At 32.9% G+C, this 19625-nt stretch overlaps 1 protein-coding gene across 28 annotated transcripts in view; it reads left to right on the top strand.

Moving 5' to 3' along the window:
* BAZ2B (bromodomain adjacent to zinc finger domain 2B) overlaps positions 1–19625 on the top strand; it is a 385223-nt gene that overhangs the window by 285933 nt on the left and 79665 nt on the right. For 20 of the 28 annotated variants that reach the window (XM_067741804.1, XM_067741805.1, XM_067741777.1 and 17 more), the window contains 6 exons: positions 852–1458; positions 3114–3407; positions 4594–4654; positions 5441–5549; positions 5819–5920; positions 15825–16035. In XM_067741804.1, the coding sequence (XP_067597905.1) occupies positions 852–1458; positions 3114–3407; positions 4594–4654; positions 5441–5549; positions 5819–5920; positions 15825–16035 (1384 nt within the window). The remainder of the gene's footprint in view (positions 1–851; positions 1459–3113; positions 3408–4593; positions 4655–5440; positions 5550–5818; positions 5921–15824; positions 16036–19625) is intronic. The other 8 variants (XM_067741790.1, XM_067741792.1, XM_067741797.1 and 5 more) reach the window with 3 other exon arrangements.

Below are 19625 nucleotides of genomic sequence, written 5' to 3' on the forward strand. Positions count from 1 at the left end.
ATGTTGAGCCAGCCTTCCCACTAACCTCAAATCATGATTACTGTAGGTAATACAGGATAGAATAAAAGGGGGTATAAAGGAGCTCAAGGATAGAGGCAATGAGTGCTTTGGGCTGGGACAAACATGGAAAGCTTCTTGGGTTGGCTTTTGAAGAATGAACAGGATTTCATCTGCTTGAAATTTATTAGAGGAAGATATTTCACGCAAAGAAAATGGTGATGGCAAAATGTGGAGGTGGTGAAAGTATGACATACACAGGGCATGGCAAATAGTCCACTTGGACAACAAAGGTAGTAAAAAGTAATTTGAGGATCAGATTTAACTGTTTAGGGTTTATAAAGTTGACAATGATGGAAGAGGCACTAAAGGTTTTGACCAAAGAGCTAATATAATAAAATACGGCTTATATAACGAGATAATTGGCATTGGCATATAGCATATATTGGGAGTTGGTTAGGAAGAAGTGATAGTACAGCTTAAATTTGAGCAATATTTCAATGAGAGAATCCAAACCACATAGTAATATGGCTGACTTGGAAAAAAGAAAAGTAAAAGATGTTTTGAGAGTTTCAAGTTTGGGTTATTGAGAAAAACGGGAGCTGTAGTAATAAGAGGTGGGCAGTCAGGAAACATGTTTTGAAGCAGAAAGACTAATTGAATTTTTAAATATATTATGTCTAGCAAGATTCAGGAACCAACTAGTCATTATTGCCACTACTTTTGTAGCACTTGTATATCATGATTTAAATTTGTATATGAGTAGCTGTGTCAGATACAGAAGGCAAAAAAAAAGTAATTTTTGTTCTTATGGTACATTATTGTTTTTTTTTTTTAAACTTATGTTTCAACAGGAACAATATAAACAGACATTCCCAGCTCAGTTAAAGAAACAGGAGTCATCTAAGAGCCTGAAGAAGGTTATTGCAGCTTTGTCAAATCCAAAAGCAACCTCTAGTTCACCAGCACATCCAAAACAAACATTAGAAAACAACCACCCTAATCCTTTCTTGACAAATGCACTTTTAGGTAATCATCAACCAAATGGAGTTATTCAAAGTGTCATTCAAGAAGCTCCTCTGGCACTTACTACCAAAACTAAAATGCAAAGTAAGATTAATGAAAACATTGCTACTTCAAGTAGCACCCCTTTTTCCTCACCTGTAAATCTGAGTACAAGTGGGAGAAGAACCCCTGGCAATCAGACAACTGTCATGCCCTCTGCCTCTCCCATACTGCATAGTCAAGGGAAGGAAAAAGCAGTTAGCAATAATGTGAACACAGTAAAAACACAGCATCACTCTCATCCTGCAAAATCTTTAGTGGAACAGTTCAGAGGAACAGATTCAGACATTCCTAGTAGCAAAGATTCTGAAGATTCAAATGAAGATGAAGAGGAAGATGATGAGGAAGAAGATGAGGAAGATGATGAAGATGATGAATCTGATGACAGCCAATCAGGTTATTTTCTATTTTTAAGTTTAAAGTATTTCTCTAAATGCTATGTGAACCAAAACATTTTAAAGAGGTTCTTAATTCACAGACTGAAAATCATTGTCATTCACTGTGTTTCACACAGCTATGCGCCTTTCTATAATGAGTGGTAAAATACAGGAATAATTGAAATTGGAAATCCTAAATTAAGTTCTCAGCTCTGTTATTCATTTAACATTAAACAAATAACTTTAAATTGAATATAAATAATTCATGAATTAAGAAATTCAGGAACTTGCTTCATTTTCATTTAATTCATGACCACTCATTTGTCCTTTCTTTTTCATCTCTTCTGCTGCTTGTTATATTGTGTCACTAGATATTTTGAATAAAGGTAAAATTGTAGTCACAGTCATTCAGAAAATACCAAAAACCTATATCCCTATGAATATTTGTTAGCAACACAGAATGTATTTAACAACATATATAGAGTACCCCCTGATTTTATTTTGATTTACTTTCTAGTTTTCTTTTTAATTTCTTTTTGTTTTATTTCCTCTTAACTCTCCTTCTTGTTCCACAGAAGATTGAAAACATAAAATATAAGATAGTTTAAAATTTAAATACAAAGATGAAATACATATTATGAAAGGTTTTGGATTTGTTCCTAGTCAGCCACAAATCCAATTGTAAATTTTCTATCTACCAATATGAAGAGGAAAATATAGTCAATTATACAATTTAAAAAGTGTCTATAAGGTAAAAACAACCTATTTGCTCAGGGTAAGAACAGCTTTTCCTGATATTTTTCCTAGGGTTCCCATAAACACAACTTTGCATGATAGATCATGGATATCAATATTAATCACTTTCAAAGATAATTTTTATAATGAACTTCAGTGTAGACAGCTAGTACTACACAAAAAACAATTCCACAGAAGCTGTTGTTCTGGGAACGATTAAGATACAGTCCAAGTATTAGTCCTGTGTTATCAAGTTTAACCCAGAAATAGATTTTACATATCTATAGGAATGGATGCATTTATAGGACTACATTGCTAGCATGAACTTAAATTATTAAATCATTAAATTATTCCCCACAATTATTTCTGTAATCCTAGTCTTTTGTAAAGCCTGAGAAACTTGATGAAATCTTGCAGCTAAATAGAATAACTGTAACCTCCAAAGCCAAACATCTCCCCGCAAAAATTGTTTTCTTTGGCCTCAAAGCCCAGAAGAAAGGATAATGATAGTTCCAGAGTTCTCTTCCTCATACTGAACCTAGTATACTTCTTAAGCTACTAGAATCTATTAATTTAAATAATCAATTCTGTTTCCTCTATACTTTGGCTTCTTTATTAAATTAAAAGTGCTTTTGAAACCACTAAGCAGAAACTCATCATGTGAATACTGTCATGTGAGAAGAACTGTTTTATGATTTAAGTTTTATAATTTGAGTAAAACAGTTACTTTTAATGAAGAATTTTGAGGATTTATGGCCTGCATACATTGTACTCAAATAGCTTTTAAGATAGTAATTTTTACATTTACTCTTCAGAAAAGTTGCTCACTTGAGCTCTCAGTCACAGATGCTGATTCCTGAACTATTCCATTTAGATACAAACTGCAAACTGTTGGTGATTATCTAGTTATAATATACAAATGCTTCTTTTACTTCCCAGAATCAGATAGTAATTCAGAATCAGATACAGAAGGATCAGAAGAGGATGATGATGATGATAAAGACCAAGATGAATCAGATAGTGATACTGAAGGAGAGAAAACTTCAATGAAACTGAATAAAACAACTTCCTCTGTCAAAAGCCCTTCCATCAGTCTCACAGCTCACTCAACACCTCGTAACCTCCACATAGCAAAAGCCCCAGGCTCTGCTCCTGCTGCCTTATGTTCTGAATCCCAGTCACCTGCTTTCCTTGGCACACCTTCTTCCACACTTACTTCAAGTCCACACTCTGGTACCTACACTTTATTTTTATTATTGTGAAGTAGAAGTCAAACCATAACAAGAATTCTTATTTATACAGTGTTCTGGGGATGATCTCACTGGAATCAAGGGCTAGATTTTAGGTTGGCTAAGAAAGGTCAGCGTGTATTTTCAAAGGATATGACTCATTACCATTTTTATTCTCTGTGCTTCCAATTTAAGAACCTGATTGATGGCAGCTTTTGAGTTTGCATACTTTCCTGTTTTTGTGTTCAGTTTATGCTTCTAGAATTTAGAGTTTGACAGTGGACTTTTTTTGTAATTTATAAAAATGAGCTCACTTGGTTACTTAAGGTACAATTGCATATCTGCCCAACACATAGCCAATGTCATTTGTATTAGTGAGTTAGCATTATTATTCCTTTAACATGCCGTATCTTTTTTTTCTATTTGACCTTTTATAAACTTGCAGAGGTCTTCATTAAAAGGTTTTACATTAATACTCCCAAATTAATCTCTGTTCTCATTCAATAGCTAAGAAAATATAGATGTGTATAGTAAAATATTATATTATTTTACATATTTCACTGTTTTCTTGAAATTTTCTAGTTTTGTTTTCATTTGCCACAAACCAATATGATATCCTACTAATATAAGATGTGTACATTTGCATTGGTGAAGCTTGATCATTATCTAAGAAAAATTTTCCATATAATCATAATCCTATTCTTTATACTCTAGATTAATTAAAAGTGTTTTTGACTATAGATTCATATGGCTATAGAAGTTATATTATTTTAAAATGTATGATCCAGATGCTGAAATTTTTCAGCATCTTAAAACTCATATTTTCAAAGAAAACAACTGTACATAGTTTTCCAAAACCTCTATCTGCTATTTTCCTCCTACTTCTTTAGCCATTTCATTAATAACAAAATGACAGGAAAGCTGTATATTTTTACCTTGCATTGTCTTTTCATTAGAGAGGAATACTAGTTATTCTGTCATGCAGACCAAAGAAAAAAGAAAAACACCCTTTACTTTATATACAATGTGTTTTGTTGAAAAGAATCTAAAAATAATGCACAATTTGCAGAAATACACTAAATAATTCAAGTCATTAAGATATATTATTCAAAGAAAAGTTTCAAAACTATCAAAAAGTTTTCATGTATGTAAACTAATCTTTTATGTTAACTGGTTGAATTTTCTTGAAGGCACTTCCAAAAGAAGAAGAGTAACAGATGAACGTGAGCTGCGTATTCCTTTGGAATATGGGTATGCAAAATAAGATATATCTTTATACTTCCCCCCACATATTTAGGCATGTTTGATTTCTCATTCTCTACTATTAATAAGAGAAGTGAATATACTACATAGTTATTTGTTAGAGCAGAGGAGCAAAGCTGATATATCTGAAGTTGATATACCAGAAAAAAAATTAAGACTAACTTCTGGGTTTAGGTATGACAGATGGGAACATATGCATCCAGGTGGGAATATGACTGAAACAGTCACAAGAGCAAATCATTTGGCAAAGAGCAGAGACACAGTTAAGAGTGTCAGAGGTTTTTGTGAAGATAGATTTAAAGGAAGGTGAAAGCCACTGTGGGCGAAACGGAGGGACTTGAGCAGAGTTTGGCTAAAATGGTTGAATAGGAACTGAGAATTTTCATGATCCCCAAAGAGCAGAGAGCCAGGTTTACTGTACTCTTCTCATTTAAAGCTTTTCAGCTGTAAAAAAATCAGTACACATTGACACATGTGCCTGAACATGTCCGAATACCCAACGTAATGCCAGTATGATCTCTTAAAAAATTTAATGGAGTTTAATATTTGTAAATTGAGTCCTTGATTAATTTTTAGTTGAATTACTTAGCAAAAATATCTAAATTATTTTAATAGTAAATGTATCTGAATTGCATGACTGGCTGTTTATATTTGTTTTCTTTGTATTTTTCATGTTTTCTAAAGAGCATGTGTTCTCAAACTTTTTTAAATTTTTATTTTTAAAAGCTTTCTTAAAATTACGTGTGTGATAACCCTCATTTCTATTATGTGTAGCTGGCAGAGAGAGACAAGAATAAGAAACTTTGGAGGGCGACTTCAAGGAGAAGTAGCATATTATGCTCCATGTGGAAAGAAACTTAGGCAGTACCCTGAAGTAATAAAGGTACATACTTTTCACCAAATGACACACATTTGGTGCCTATTAAGCATGCTTATGGAAAAAGAAGTACACTCCTTTCTCAGATAAAGTTCCTTGATACAAAATATTCTCTTGTATGGGACTAATGAATGTGCTTAACCTAAATTGATCTCCTGTAAATCCATAGCCCCTTGATAGAATATGCAAAACAGTAGTGTCCTGAAGATAGCTATACATCAGAGCTGGGTTGTAATTATTAAAACCTGAAGTGGAAAAATATGTGATTTTTTCAGTATCTCAGCAGAAATGGAATAATGGATATCTCAAGGGACAATTTCAGCTTCAGTGCAAAAATAAGATTGGGTGACTTCTATGAAGCCAGAGATGGACCGCAGGTATCCACTTTTTAAAAAGTACAGTCTTTGAACCAAAAAGTAGTAACATAACCTAAATGAAGTAAATTTCACTACACTCTGGAGCATTGCCTTTTGTTAGTTAACTCGTGTAGCTATACATATACCTTTGTGGTAAACACTCACAAGACCTCAATTTACTATATTTCAGTAACGAGGAGCTTTGACATTTTTTTCAAATTTCTTAAGTAAAGTTTTTCCTGTTTGTTAGTTCTGTCATTAATTTTACAGTTTATACAGGTATAAAAGAATCTGTATGTTCATGAGAAATATAGGAAAACCTTAATTCCCTGAAAGGTAAACAGTTTTTTGAAAATTAATTTGAATAGGAAAAAACATGTTGTTTATAAGTCAGTCCAAGAGAGGATAAATATGCCTTCGTTTTTGGAAGGATCTTGTCCATTTGATTATGCCATACTACATGATTCATTGTCACAAGTCTGATAATTTTTGATGGGGGTAGGGGGAATTCCATAATATTAAATGAGTGAAATTTCTGCTTTTTGCAGAAATTGAATTTTTAAATAATTATACACATTTCTGAAATAATGACCACAGCTCCCTTTGAGTTTGAGGATTAAGTACACAACCTCACCGATCAGCGCAAAGAACTTACCACTGAAACCTTGTTTCCTATATGTGTCCTTTAATGGTTTGCCTTTGTTCCTTACTTAGATTCAGCTACATATGCTTATTATTCCCTTTAACTTTATTAGCTCCATTGAAAGAGGTCATAGCTACGGACTAAGGAGACCTAGATTCTTGTTAACCCATGAAATAGTTTTGTGATTTCAAACAACAAAATAATGCCCACTTTTTCTTCAGTTTCTTTATCTGCAGAATAGAGACAATCATAATTTTACTTGTGCCTCATAGGATTATGGAGAGGTTAAAATGAGATCATACGCATGACAATGTTTCAAAAGGTTAAAATGCTCAACCAACTGAAGTTGTTATTTTCTTTCTTGATTGAACCTTTCTCTCTTTTGGCCCATTATAATGCACAGAAAGATTTTTTCTGGCAATTAATATTTTCTGTTGTGAATAGACAGGCTTTTCCATACTATTTACCCTTTAATTTTATAGTTATAGAAATAGAAGAGGCCTTCCTAATTCTGCAGGAAGTTCATTTTGAGAGCTCAAAGATTAAGGGAGTTTTCCAAGATTACACAACCTCAACCAGGCAGAGACATAATTGAACTCAAAATTTCTAACAAGTGTTCTTTTGCATTCATTGTGTAACCTATTTTCCATTGTTGTCCATGACTTTTTATGTCCACATCCACTTGTTTCTTTACCCGTAATTCTAAAATGCCAAAATATATTCATCTGAGGTTTAACTTATTTATGGAAATATATTCTAGGATTTTTCTTTTCTAAACTTAAAAATGTGTCTAACTTGGACTAAATTTGTCACCAAACAGATTCTCGGAATTTTAGTGAACCACAGTGTTATTTTACGCACTCCATATATACTAGATCAGTTTTTAAGTCACAAAACATATTAGAAGGCAATAATAATTTTATTTAAAAATTCTCATTTTTTAAATCTTTTGATTTCCATGTTATCATAACCTTACTTGTTTCATTTAAATATGCTAAAGATATCTTTATGTTTTTAAGTTCAATAGAATTTTATTCTGAGAGGAAAGCTAATTGCTGTCCAATACGTAAAGGACTTTTAGTTTTTTATCAGTGATAATTAGACTCAGTCTATAAAGCCTTATTAGGCAGAACAGATTGTTCTTTGACATCCATTCACTTTTTATTAAACATAATCAGTGTTTTCCAAAGCATATTGTCTTGTTGAGAGATCAATTCCAATCAAGGAAATATGATGAATTACTAAATCCAGAATGTGTTAAGCTGCCAACATTTCAGCAGACTACTAAGGGAAAATATTAGCAATTTTGACTGTACTTCTCTTGGTTAAAAAATAAGAGTAAGTTGAATTCATTTCAGGATACTTTTAGAGAACAACAATTAAAGGTGAGTAATCAAAACAACATTTAGTTAATTAATTAGAGATGCATATAGTTGAAGAACCATATACTTTTTTATTGTATAATATGTATAAGCATATAGTTAATTAGAAATGTATATACTTACAATTTTCTATGAAAATGAGCAAAGATTACATATTTTTGGTAGAGTAACTGTCATGTGTAATAACTTTGATTGGCTTAAATTTTGTAGAAGATATAAAATATAATTTGGGATAAAGACACCATTACCAAGCAGTGATGATCTGTATATGTTTACAATAGGTCTGCCTCTATACAAATTGTATAAATGGTATGATGGCTGTACGTATATTGAAAAACAACACTATGCATATTGAAAGACTGAAAGGAAATGTACCAAAATTTTAGTAATGGATGTAATGATTGGTGGTACAGTGGAACTTTTTTTTCCTATGTTCTTGCATGTTTCATAATTTCTAAATTGTGCTTGTATTACATATATAGTATGAAAAACAATTTCCTATTTAAAAAATAATTACATCTACCCCTTGTAATCCAATAAAGCTGAGCATGCAGTTTTCCAAATGCATGGAGATTTTACATAACGATTTTAAGTGTTACCGCTACAGTTTTCCAAGTTTCATATATTTATTTTTGGTGTTTGATAGCAAATGAAATGCTGTATTTGTAAATTCATTAGTATTCTTAATCACTCTCCTAATAAAACATTTGCATTGGAAAATGTAATTTTCTCCATCATATTTTTCTTTTTTCTCTTAAAACTTACCAAAAAAAAAAAAAACAACCAATAGTAGTTCTCTAAGTTCTAATTTCATTCAAAGTATTTCAAAAAATTGCAGCAATGGTATTCCAAAGCTCTATATTTTACAGATGAAATTTAGGAAATGGTAATTTCTGTTAGAAGATAATATCTGCAGTAGAGAACCGTGGTTATTTTATATGTTAATCATTTTTGACTCAAGGTATTTCTGAGCTTAAGACAGTGACTATATATATATTTATTAACAGCAAACATTTGTTGAAAGTATTGACTAATTTTATGTGCAGTACAGTAAGATGAGAGGTATGAGAGTTCATATTTATTGAAATTTAGTAAATTCATCAACTAAAGGACAAAAATCTAATGATTAACTTTAAAAAAATTAAAAAGAGAAGTCCTTAATTAAATAAGATAGGGTTGACACAAGAAATTGGGGTTGGGGGAGCCTTTAATCTATCCATTATCAATTTTATTTATTTCAGTCTACAAATGTGGTAAGAGATTTGCAAAATCATCTACTGGTTAGTATCTACTGATCCTTAGATACCAAACACTTCCTCCTGGCTTCTATAAAAATCATGATTTTAAGGATGATAGATTTCATGGAACAAAATGAACCATGGCACTCTTTATAATCATGTGATATACTGGCTGGCTACCTTCTTACTGAAATTCTTTTAACTATTTTAATCAGTGAAACCCCTTTGAAAAGGCAATAAGGTAAATATATTTCTTACAGACTTCTCCATCACATTATAAAGAACTAGTTGAACCTAATGTTTATCATTGTTTTCATTTTATTTTGTTTTTGAGTGTCAGAATAATAGAAAGTGTGGTTGAGCTAGGCAAATTTTGGTAAATATAAAATAGGGTTATTTTTATTTTCCTAAATATGATACTTAGGTAAAAAGGTAAAAAGTATTCACATTTTTGTTAGCGATATATGAAGGTTTCAAAATGAATTGTTAATGGCAAAGATTATTTTGAAATATATGATAATCTAATTTGGGAAGGATTTTTTGTGTGTGAATGGTAGAGAACAAAACGTCTAAGCATAAATATAACAATTAAGTTTATTTTTTTCAACCAGGAAGTTAACAAGCAAAGGTCAATGAATGTCTGCTGCATTCATGCCAAAAAAGCAAAGAAAAGGAAAGCCGCAAAGAAGGAATAATTAAAAGTGACTTAGGAAAAAAACGTTGCTCTCTCTATTTGAGATGTATTTTTTAAGATATTTTTTTAATGGCATAATGCCACGAGAAAAGAAAAACATCTATAGTTCTTACTGAAAAGAGCCTTTTGTTCTTAGTCATTTAATCAGTTGATATTTGTGGCAAATACTTAATGTTCCAGGTATTTCTTCCCAAATAAATTTTCCCTAAAGGCATTTTCCATAAAGGAAATTGTGAACACATTTCACTACAGAAATGAACTTGAAAGCCTGACTCTGAGGAAAAACTAATGTTCATGGAGAAACTGCAGAGTACAAAAGAAATAGAAGTTATGATCATTGGTTTAGAGAAGCTTGTTGTCTGGGGAAGATAAAACACTAAGCACAATGCTTTTCAGCTAAAATCAGGGTTTTGTTAATAAGGAATAAGGGGAGACTTCACAATAAAGCAGTCAACACGCAGTCTGTGGCTGTGGCAAGACTGTAATGCCGGTAATTATTTCAAATAAGTAAAGAACAAACGATTGGGAGGGAGTCAACACCCAGGGTTCTAATTCAACTCTACTGTTAACTGTCATACCGAATGCAACACAGCTGTGGGCATATATGGACCCTGAGAACACGAAAGATCAGTACCAGAAGTCCAAAACTCTGGAAATTTATGTCACTAATCTACCAGGTAGGATTTTTGATGGCTAGGCAAAGGCCTCTACTAGGAAGCCAACTGTAAGAATCCAAGAGTAGCGCTAAGGAGATATCTGACAGTCCTAAGTTTTTGAGGGTAACCTACTGTCCCTGGAAATCATAGTCAGTGTTATGGAAACAATTGTATCAAACCACATCTTCCTCAACTGTTTTTAATAGGTGACAACCATCTCCCAGCATAGATAACTATTCTTACTCTTTCACATCTTTAAAGTTCTATTCAGTATATGATATTAATATAGTTTATTATTAAGAATCCCTAATGCTGTAAAGTTTATGGTATATAAAGCTCTCACTACCTACCTCTGGCACCACAAAGTAGCTAAAAATAGACATAATACTAAACTGTGAATTAGGTGTAAGGAAATCCAGCAAAATTCTGATTTTTCTCATGAAAATAACTTTAATGTTTTTCTTAAAATATGGAATGTCAAGTCCTGTGAAAAATATTTGATGTCCTTGCTTTGCTTGTGCCCTAAGATTTTTCTTAGACTCCTAGCAGGGTAATTCAGCATCCTATGTTACTTTGAAAAACGGAATCCTACTTTTCTAGGCCTTAATTTCCTCATCTGTAATGTGAAGTATATATATTATAGGAGGTCTTTAAGATCAGTTCCCTTTTAGGTGTAACATTCTAAAGTTTTTTAATAAACTAAGTATCAGGAAGTAAAAGATTCTGAAATTACACTTAAAAGAGAAAAGTAGTAGAAAACAATTATCTTTGTTTACTTGAACCGTGGTTAAATTTACTGAAAATTATTTAGCCAGAAATCAATTCGGTAAATGATCCTTCACTCAATGACCAACAGACCTAAAATTGTCAGACCAATGCCTTAAGCCAGATTTAAAACATTCATCACAGCTATTTTTCTATCAGAGTCAAAGACTGGGATAGATAGAGGTCCTGATCCAGAAAACTATGAGTAAAGATCATCTATTCGCTTATATAACATTGAGCGTTCTAGAAGTAGTAGGCATCTCAAATATTAATGAGGGCATTGACACTTAGTGGCCCAGGACTGCAAATCCCTGGTGAAATTGCTGCAGCAAAGTCTTGGTGATACTAAAACTTAAAAAAACAAAAAATAAAAAACCACAGTAACTTGGTAAATAGATCATTCAGTGAATTGGTTTTTGGTGGACTGGTTTACTTTACTTATATACTGCTTTCCCCCCAAAATAAATAAACCTTCAAGTATACAAAATCAAGCAAAATGGGAGCAACAAAAGAAAAATAAAGATAAGCTAGAGTATAAAATTGAAGCAGGAGTGAGACTTGATAACACCTCCCTTTAAGACCTAAACATGTTTCTGGTAAGCCACAAATTGACTTTAGTTATCAGTGAAATGTAAGAGTTAGGACTGTCAAATATCTCCTGAACTAGACAATTCAGTGTCCATAACATAAGGTGAAAACAAAGCAGTTGCTCATGAGATGTTCAGAATATCATTTATGAAGAATAATAGAAAGGTTGAAATAGAAAATCCTATTTAAGTTAAATTTCTTAGCATCTTTTTTGAATTTCTGAATACAGAAAACATTTAAAAACTAATTCATTTCAAATGTTTTCTTTAAAGCTCCATTTTGTCTTTAAAGTATAAAATACCTGAAAGCAATAAATTTATTTGCCAGTTTTCTCAAGTATTTCTCCAGACCTTTCTGGTCTCCATTCAGACTTCTCTCCTTCACATCCAGGAAGTTCTCCCTCCAAAAAAAGACTAAAGTATTCACTTTCCTTTCCACTCTGATTCTCAGGTCCTAATCTAGACCATCATTATTTTTTAAGTGGACAGTTGAGGCAACTTACTGTCCCAACCTCTAAACTTTTTCAAATTCATTACTGCTGAGGGTGTGGTCCTTGAATCACCTGCATTAGAATAGCCGGAGCCTCGGGTCCTAGTTAAAAATGTTGGTCATTTGGGGGAGAGAACTCTGTCTAGTTTACCTTTAGAAAATGTTACGCCCATACAGAGCAGGTACTTCAACAAATGTTCAAGTAGTTGGAAACTATTTCTATTATACATTACAGTCTTACAGTGTAGTCTTGTATAATGCATTAGAGTGTATAGTATATAATGTAGTTATCTCATTCACTTAACCTTAATTATTTTGTTCAGTCTTCTGAAATAAAACATAAGCCCTTTTTTCCTTCTCTTCGTAGTATTTACAGAAGTATGTTATTGCTAAGGCTTTAAATTAGTAACTCTTGAAAGTGGAATTATAATGGTATAAGAGACTTAATCTGCCATCATCTCCATCATGTTGAATATCTATTTTCTTTTTATCCATATCTTTTGAATCTTAGTCAAGAAAGATTATTTTCAGGAACCATTTACTATCTTAGTTTTAAAAATTAAGAAAAAAAGTAATAAATTTACTCTTTTGATGAATAATTTCAAAAAATTTATAGCATATGAATCAAGTGATGTAAATTGTATTTGCTTTTCCTAAGGAAAAGTTTATTAAGAAAAATGCTTCTTTTTTTTCCTTACCCACGGTTATCTTGGCTACTCAGTGAATTAAAGCTGTAATATAAGCTTCAGATTCCTAACAATCCATTTCTCATTTTCTAAAATCCAGGAGTCAAAAGACATTATATGTAGTCCAATATATGCAACTCCCTTAGAAAGCACTTACTTTATAAATGCCAAGGGCAAAAATGTAAATGATAATGTCGCTATAATGTTACCAGTTTGGGGCACCAACATATTCTATTCCTTTTTTGACACAGGCAGGTATATTTTCCTAGCTGAATAAAACATAACTGTAAAATTATAACTGAATAAAAAAATAAATTGATGAAACCCTTCAAATCTTGGCTAAAAGTTGATTTTATTATTAATAAGGTACTTTAAAAACTGAATGCAGATTCCTTTACAGACTCCTTTATTAGTCTTTGTCTTCTACTTCAAGTGTCACGAATGTCACTTTTATATTTTTCAATTTATGTGATGCATGCTGCCTTGGTGCCTAAGAGCATAATAGAAAAATGAAAGCCTGAACTAATCAAAAGCTTCCCATATTGGTGAACATAAAAATGTTTCGATGGCTTCCTTCTTAGTGGTTTATGGCATGAAAATGCAGTTGGTACAACTACTGTTTCTGTTGACTTCATTGAAATCTCAGCCAAAAAAATTCTTACTTTCCTCAGAATTAATTTGTAAAATTATTTTTAACCTGGCAATTACTGAAAAGAATTAGTATAGATATTATTTTAAACATATATGGGTTATATGCATTAATTTTTTTCTGCCACAATCTTGCCTTGCCATAACCTTGGCTGTGCTTTCATGGCTGAATATTGTGATCAGTCATTTATCAAGTATAAGAACATCTTTGTGACATCAGTTAAGTACATGTAGTGGTTAAGAGCACAGGTTTGAGAGTGAGACAGTTGGGTTCAAATCATAGTTCTGTTCCTTATTGCCTCCTTACCTTAGGAAATTATTCAACTGGGCCTGAATTCTCTCAGTTGTAAAGTAGGTACAGTAAAATCCACCATATTAGATAGTACTGTTGTGAAGATTAAAGTACATAATGTAATCAAAATGCCTGGAACTAAGCAGAGTGCTTGGAATGTGGGATGTAACCATCATCCGTAGTGGTAGCAGGAGTGGTATTTGTGTTTTTCGTACCCATTGAATGAGATATTCATAGTCTCCTTGCCCCAAGTTAGGTATCATGGCATAAAGTATACCTCAAGAACTTTTGATTATTTTTGGTTGCAGAATTGCCCATAGTGTTTCAAGCTAAATTCCTAGTTTGAGATTCTTTTAAGAAAAAAAGCATGTTTAAAACATTTTCTTAAATGTCACACTAAAGGAATTATCTCTTTAAAAAAAGAAATAAGAAAACAATTATATTAGAAGGATTATTTTAAAAGGGTGCCTTTTCTGTATTTGAACATGTTGATTTGGAAAATAAGTAAGGTAATATAATAATGTATTTTTTAAGAGAAAAGCAGCTCATCACAAACAAATAATTTGTTTTGAATGACATATGAAGGATAATGAAAACCAGACACTGATGGTATCTATACACTGAACAGGATTATTCCTATAATACACTAGCATTATGCTGGTGAATGTGTTTCCATCAGGAGACTTATAATGGGAAATCTCAATTATACACCATATATTCATCATTGGCTGTAGAAATTATCATGTGGCCAATATTATTTTACATATACCCCCATCCACTTCTCCTCTTCCATAATTTGTTGAAGCAAATAATATACATGTTATTTCCTCTATAAATGTTTCGTTCATATCTCTAAAAGATAAGGACTCTTGTTGTCTACAAGGGTACCATGGTACCATTATGACACTTTAATAGTTCCTTGATATCATCAAATAATAGTCATTGTTCAAATTTTCAGTTTCCCTTAACTGTCAAAAGTTTCTGAACAGTTCGTGTATTTGAATCAATATCTAGGTAAGCTCCACACTTTGGGATTGTTTGGTACATCTTTTAAGGCTCCTTTAATTGTCCCACAGGTTTTTTTACCTCTTGAAATTTATTTGTTGAAGAAACTGTTGAAGAAATTTGTAGTATTTCCTCGACTGGATTTTGCTGTGTAGTTAACCATACACTTCTCACCCAGTTTTTCCTGTGAAGTTATAGTAATTAAGTCTAATCTAGATTTGATTTCATTTTGTAGGGGACAAGACTAATTTATAGGTGATCGAGTGAACCTCCATCAGGAGGCTAATGTCTGTCTGGTTGTCTCTCTTTTTGGTGATTGGCAACCATTCAAGTTCAGTGCTTAGACTCATTAATTCATCAGGTATTGCAAGATGCTGATATTCGAACTCTTACATTCCATCTTGATTTATGAGCTCTAATATTTCTATAAAGAGAACTTTCATCTATTATTTGGATAGTTTAATGTTTGGTTTAACTGTTAACCCATGAGAACAATCCACAGAGGTGTCATCACACAACTAATTTTCAAATATCTGCCAACTTTATGGTCATTGTAGTTCAGAAATGGTTATTTAAAAATATATATCTATTTATATGTTTATAGATACAGATATAAATCTCTTTGTGTTTAAAGTTGAATTCATTAAGAATATCAAAACGATGCCAAGTCCATGAATAATTATAAATATAAATTTAATTAAAAAAATAAAATTCCTAAAGTTTGTACCAGCTTTATAAATTTCAAAATATCTGTGAATTTGCCTAGAATTTTCTGACATATTGATCACTTGTGTTTATTTCGTTTGTAATCTTTATTTCTATAAAATGTTAATTAAAAGGGAATGCAGTGGTGTCTTTTGAAAGAAGAGGATGTCATTCCCCGTATCAGGGCAATGGAGTGTCGTAGAGGAAGACCACCAAATCCAGATAGACAGCGAGCAAGAGAGGAATCCAGGATGAGATGTCGGAAGGGTCGGCCTCCAAATGTTGGCAGTGCTGAATTTCTAGATAACACAGATGCCAAGTTACTAAGAAAACTGCAAGCTCAAGGTAAGAAACAGAACGTATCTGACACTGTAATAGTCATATTAAAAAGTGTAAATATTTCTTATATTTTTGACTGATGAAAGATTAACACTGCTCTCAATTTCTAAAAAGTAGATATTTGTGTTAGAATAAAAATGAGAAAATAAGGAGTCGCACTGGTAACTGGAGTTCTTTGATTAGGTAAGCTCCTTTCAAGAGCCATATTCATAAACACAGCAGACCCTGTGTGTTGAGAACTACAAAGGTGGGTGATAAGCTTTTAAGGCTTGCACTGAAAGGGCATCTACCAGCACTCGGCACATGCCTTAAGGTTGTGCCAACCTTCTGGAAATTCTCATTTTAACAGCTCCCGATTCCTTGAGGTGGTACAAGGGGATAACTCCAAAATATGTGGATCTGTGGAGTAAATTTTCAGTCAGAGAACTCCAATTACTGGTAAGTAACCCCAGTCTTTGGGTTCTTCTGTAGTATGCACATATTACAGATATTTTCAAAATGCCCAAGTAATAGATTTAATTCACAGATATTTATTTTAAGACCATCAGAAAGTATCACTGTCAAGCACAAAGTGCTCATAATAACCTCAAATGTATTTATGACTCAAAAGTGTACATAGCGCTTCCCTGGTGGCACAGTGGTTGAGAGTCTGCCTGCCGATGCAGGGGACACGGGTTCGTGCCCTGGTCCGGAAAGATCCCACGTGCCGCGGAGCGGCTAGGCCCGTGAGCCATGGCCGCTGAGCCTGCGCGTCTGGAGCCTGTGCTCCACAACGGGAGAGGCCACAACAGTGAGAGGACTGCGTACCGCAAAAAAAAAAAAAAAAAAGCATACATAAATTGTTAACATTAAGTTCCCAGGCTATGTCTGACACAGAAAAAGCTGGCATAAATAAAACAGTCCTGCCCTGAGTTTGAGTTACTAGTTACAACTGGGAAGACTCTTCTTGTGAAGGGCTTCTTGTGAAGGCTATCTGAATATATATCAGTATATGTGTTCGTGTCTTATATTCACAAGCATATATATAAACATATATATCAATGTAAAATAAAAGTTCAACAATAAGAACTAACTTAGAAGACTAACAGGATTTTACTTCTCATAGGTTCTCTCTGGGGGAAAAGCCTGACTTATTTGTTTATTGTAAACAACATCATAATGTTGACTTCTTTGTAGCTCCTTTGTTTTTGTTATGAAACAAATATCTATGACAAAAGCTCATAGAACAGAAAACTTTCTGTAAAAGATATTCATGAGTGGAATCATTATTAACAGTTTTTTGTTAGGCTATCAGAGACTCGTATACATAAACTGTACATAAACTCCTATAGCACATGCCTTCAAACACTCATATATATACATATGCATATACAATATGTTGTATTACATATATATCCTTTTTGATTTCTAAAATAAATGGCTTATAGTGTACATACTATTCAGCTTGGCTTTTTTTCCACTTAATTTATCTTGAACATCTTTCTGTATCAGCACTTAAAAATCAACCTTATGCTTTTAATGGCTGAATAGTGAGTGATACTGTGTATGATTCTACCACACTTCATTAAATTAGTCTCCTTTTGGTGACTGTTCTAGCTATTCCTGACATTCGCTATCACAAACAGTGCTGCAGTAGTACATATTACACATATCTTCACATCCTTCTACAGGTGTGGCTATGTATAGTATAAAATCCTAGAGAGAGAATCTCTGAATCAAAGGGTGTGTGCGTTTTCAATTTTGGTAAATAGCAGGCAAATGTTATCTCCAAAAAGTTGGCACCAGTTCATACTTCCACCAGTGGCATGTAAGTTAATTGCCTGCTATGTAACTTAATGTTGTATAAGTTTTTCTCTGTCTTAGTATGTTTTTAAAATATTTTTAAAAGTTATTCTGTTTGGTTTCTATTAAGACGTTTATCTCCCTTGAAGAGTTATTAGTGAAGGTTAAAAATAAGTTAATATATTAACAGATACAGCCATACATGATGAGTTTTTAAAGTTAGTATTGTCAATAAACCACTGGCTCTTCTAAAGAATGTATAATAATGGGGAATGTGCATTGTTTGCGTAAAATAAGAAAGCTTGAAATTAACTGATGTCCAAAGTCTGGGCTTTTCATGCACGTTTTGCATACCTTATACAAATAGCATTAATACTTAGTATCCAAAATGGCAACTTTATATTTGCAAAAGTAACTAAATTTTTACAAAATAGAAGTTGATTATTCAACTTTTACTCAAGGTTTTTTCTCCCTCTAGATTTCAAATTGGTTTGTATTCCGTTACATACTTTTCCCTTGTATTATGTTGCATTTTGCAAATTATTTTACATTTGACCTTACTGTGTATATATGTTCTTTCTCGCATGTATATAAATGTTAAATATTTAACATTAGATAAATAATAATTATTAATATGTACAAGCAACTGTGGTATAATATGTATTTTTTTTTCTTGGGAAGAAAAGAAAATAGCAATGAATCACTATCACCCCTTTTATTTCTAAAAGGTTTCTACATTAACAGTTTGAGGGGGTTATCCAAGGGGATTCTATAAGTTTCTGTTATATATTATCATCGTACAAGGACTCAACTAGGCTGAACAACTGGACTTAATTTGAAGACAGATTCAGAACAGTAAAATAAATGCAAACTTTGAATGTACTTTCAAGCATTGTGAAATGAGAGGTCTCTAATTTCTCAGGGAATACAAATAAGAATCTGACAAAGTTTGAATATGAAAAAACCTTTTAACCTATCTAAATAAACCTGCTTCTTAATTGGCCAATACCATTCATATCTCAGATTTTCTGAGATACCGAGTAACACTTGTCCATTTCATACATTGTAGGATCTGAGATGCCCTAGTCTGTGCAATGCCCCAGTATTTTAAGATGTTCCACTAAGGAAGAAAAGAGCTGCCAATGTCTACACACACTCTGATTTTAGACATGTGTAAAAATGCATCTTAGAACCAGAGAAGTGTGGTATATGTAAAATATCCCTAATTCTAAGTGAAAATAAACTTTATTTCAAAATAAGTTTTTACCTTTGAAATTTAAAGAGACAAATTCTTCAACCATGAAAGATAGTTTTCAAATTAATATTTCAAATGCTCATTACAATAATAATATATTCAGGGCTTCCCTGATGGTGCAGTGGTTGAGAATCTGCCTGCTAATGCAGGGGACACGGGTTCGAGCCCTGGTCTGGGAAGATCCCACATGCCGCGGGGCAACTGGGCCTGTGAGCCACAACTACTGAGCCTGCGCGTCTGGAGCCTGTGCTCCGCCACGAGAGGCCGCGATAGTGAGAGGCCCGCGCACCGTGATGAAGAGTGGCCCCCGCTTGCCACAACTAGAGAAAGCCCTCGCACAGAAACTAAGACCCAACACAGCAAAAATAAATAAATTAATTAATAAACTCCTACCCCCAACATCTTAAAAAATAATAATAATAATAATATATTCAGCAACCATAAACCAAATAAATGAGAAGATATTGGGAGCAGTTTATTCCTCAGAGCCTGAGTGAATTTTCTTGGTCTCTAGCTCATTCTCCTTCCTCCATAGTGTCTCTAATTTCTTTTAACATTT

The sequence above is a fragment of the Pseudorca crassidens genome, chromosome 6 (assembly GCF_039906515.1).
Source record: "Pseudorca crassidens isolate mPseCra1 chromosome 6, mPseCra1.hap1, whole genome shotgun sequence".
NCBI lineage: Eukaryota > Metazoa > Chordata > Mammalia > Artiodactyla > Delphinidae > Pseudorca > Pseudorca crassidens.